Genomic DNA, 1,622 nt, shown 5'->3' on the forward strand with positions numbered 1-1,622 from the left:
GAAAACAGTTTTTGTTTTATCATCTTTAATGATGTCAATCTCTTTCAGCTCTGGGAAGTAGTGGGAAAGAAGTTGCATCAGACTGTATTGGTCCTTTTTCAGGTTCAGATCACGGAAAGGAAGAGGAAACATGAAATGAACGTCCTGATTTGCTTTTCCRTCTGCCCAGTCAAGGATGACCTTCTGCACAGAGACTGTTTTTCCAATGCCAGCGATTCCTTTTGTCAGCACAGTTCTGWTWGMTTTGTCTTGTCCAGGTAAAGGCTTGAAGATGTCATTGCATTTGATTGATGTCTCTTGTGTGGTTTGTTTCTTGGATGCCATCTCTATCTGTCTAACCTCATGTTCATTATTGAGCCCTCCACTTCCACCCTCTGTGATGTAGAGCTCTGTGTAGATGTCCTTGAACYGACTTTGGTTTCCATGGTGTCCAATTCCTTCAGATATGTGTTGATACTTGTGTTTCAGTTTAGCCTTAATGTCTTGTTGGACTGTCAGCAGAGTTTGACCTGTAGGAAAACAATTAGAGTTGGGACTCAGAAGTTTGTTTGTGTGTTTTATAAGGGCCTTTGTACCGTTCTTTGTAATATTAAATGAAACACAGTCTTACTTCTTCTGTCCAGAAGGTTGCGTGTGATCTTTAATGCATCCTCACTGTCCAAACTCTCCACTTCCTTATTGTCATCTGGTAATGGTTCCTGGCTGAAAGCAGGTGGCTGATCACTCTTCATTGATAGCAGGCTGGTTGTAGGTGACTCTGCTCTGGGCTTCTGGACACTGAACAAAACAGGGAGACAGATCACCTCATGAATATCACATCAATACCTCATCTACTTCATTTTAACAACTGTATAGTGGAACTTCTAGAAGTCCTGAGGTTTCTTTATAAAGCTACAGTCTGCAATTGGTAAATCGATTTGGGGCCTTTTAAATGAATGATGTAGACCTACATTTTACGTAATTTGGGAATACTATTCACTTTAGCTTTATGTCTTTAAGAGAACTGTATATTTTACATTTAATTCCTTACCTCTTAGAACTGTTGTCTTGAGTCATTTTGGAGGCAGTGGTCCCCTCCTCTCTCTCCKCAGAGAGACTCATTTTAGAGGCAGTGGTCTCCTCCTCTCTCTCCCCAGAGATACTCATTTTAGAGGCAGTGGTCTCCTCCTCTCTCTCCCCAGAGAGACTCATTTGAGATGTAAGTCACAGCTCACTCAGCTGCAATAAGAAATAACAGAACAGTCAATATTTCTCAACATTGTTGAAGAACCATTAACAACACATTTACTGTCTGAGGTCAGAGAGTTCAATCAGACTTCATATTGTATTCAAGACATACATTAGTATTATGTTATTCGCATTTGATTTCACGTTGCTCCGCAATTAACTGACTCCATAACAAGCAGCTAGTCCTACGTGGTTTGGAATCCCCTGACTCATAACAACAGCTTAGTCTACCTGATTGGATTCCGCCTGATCCATAGACAACGAGCTAGTCTACCTGGTTGGATTCCCATTAGCTGACTCCATAACAACAGCTAGTCATACCTGGTTGGATCCCCTGACTTCCATAACAAACAGCTAGTTCTACCTGGTTGGATCCCTGGGACTCCCATAACAAC

The 1,622-nt window shown here is 41.5% G+C and overlaps 1 protein-coding gene across 1 annotated transcript; it reads right to left on the reverse strand.

Annotated features, from left to right (window-relative positions):
• Window positions 1–6: 6 nt before the first annotated feature.
• Window positions 7–1,239, reverse strand: LOC112076893 (NACHT, LRR and PYD domains-containing protein 12-like; the record flags this gene model as incomplete). The annotated part of the gene is made up of 3 exons (XM_024143536.2): window positions 1,031–1,239; window positions 611–777; window positions 7–509 (listed from the first exon to the last, which is right to left on the reverse strand). Coding segments are annotated over exons 1-3 (831 nt in total), but the record flags the coding sequence as incomplete, so codon positions are not given.
• Window positions 1,240–1,622: the final 383 nt, after the last annotated feature.

Source organism: Salvelinus sp. IW2-2015, unplaced genomic scaffold (assembly GCF_002910315.2).
Source record: "Salvelinus sp. IW2-2015 unplaced genomic scaffold, ASM291031v2 Un_scaffold4111, whole genome shotgun sequence".
NCBI lineage: Eukaryota > Metazoa > Chordata > Actinopteri > Salmoniformes > Salmonidae > Salvelinus > Salvelinus sp. IW2-2015.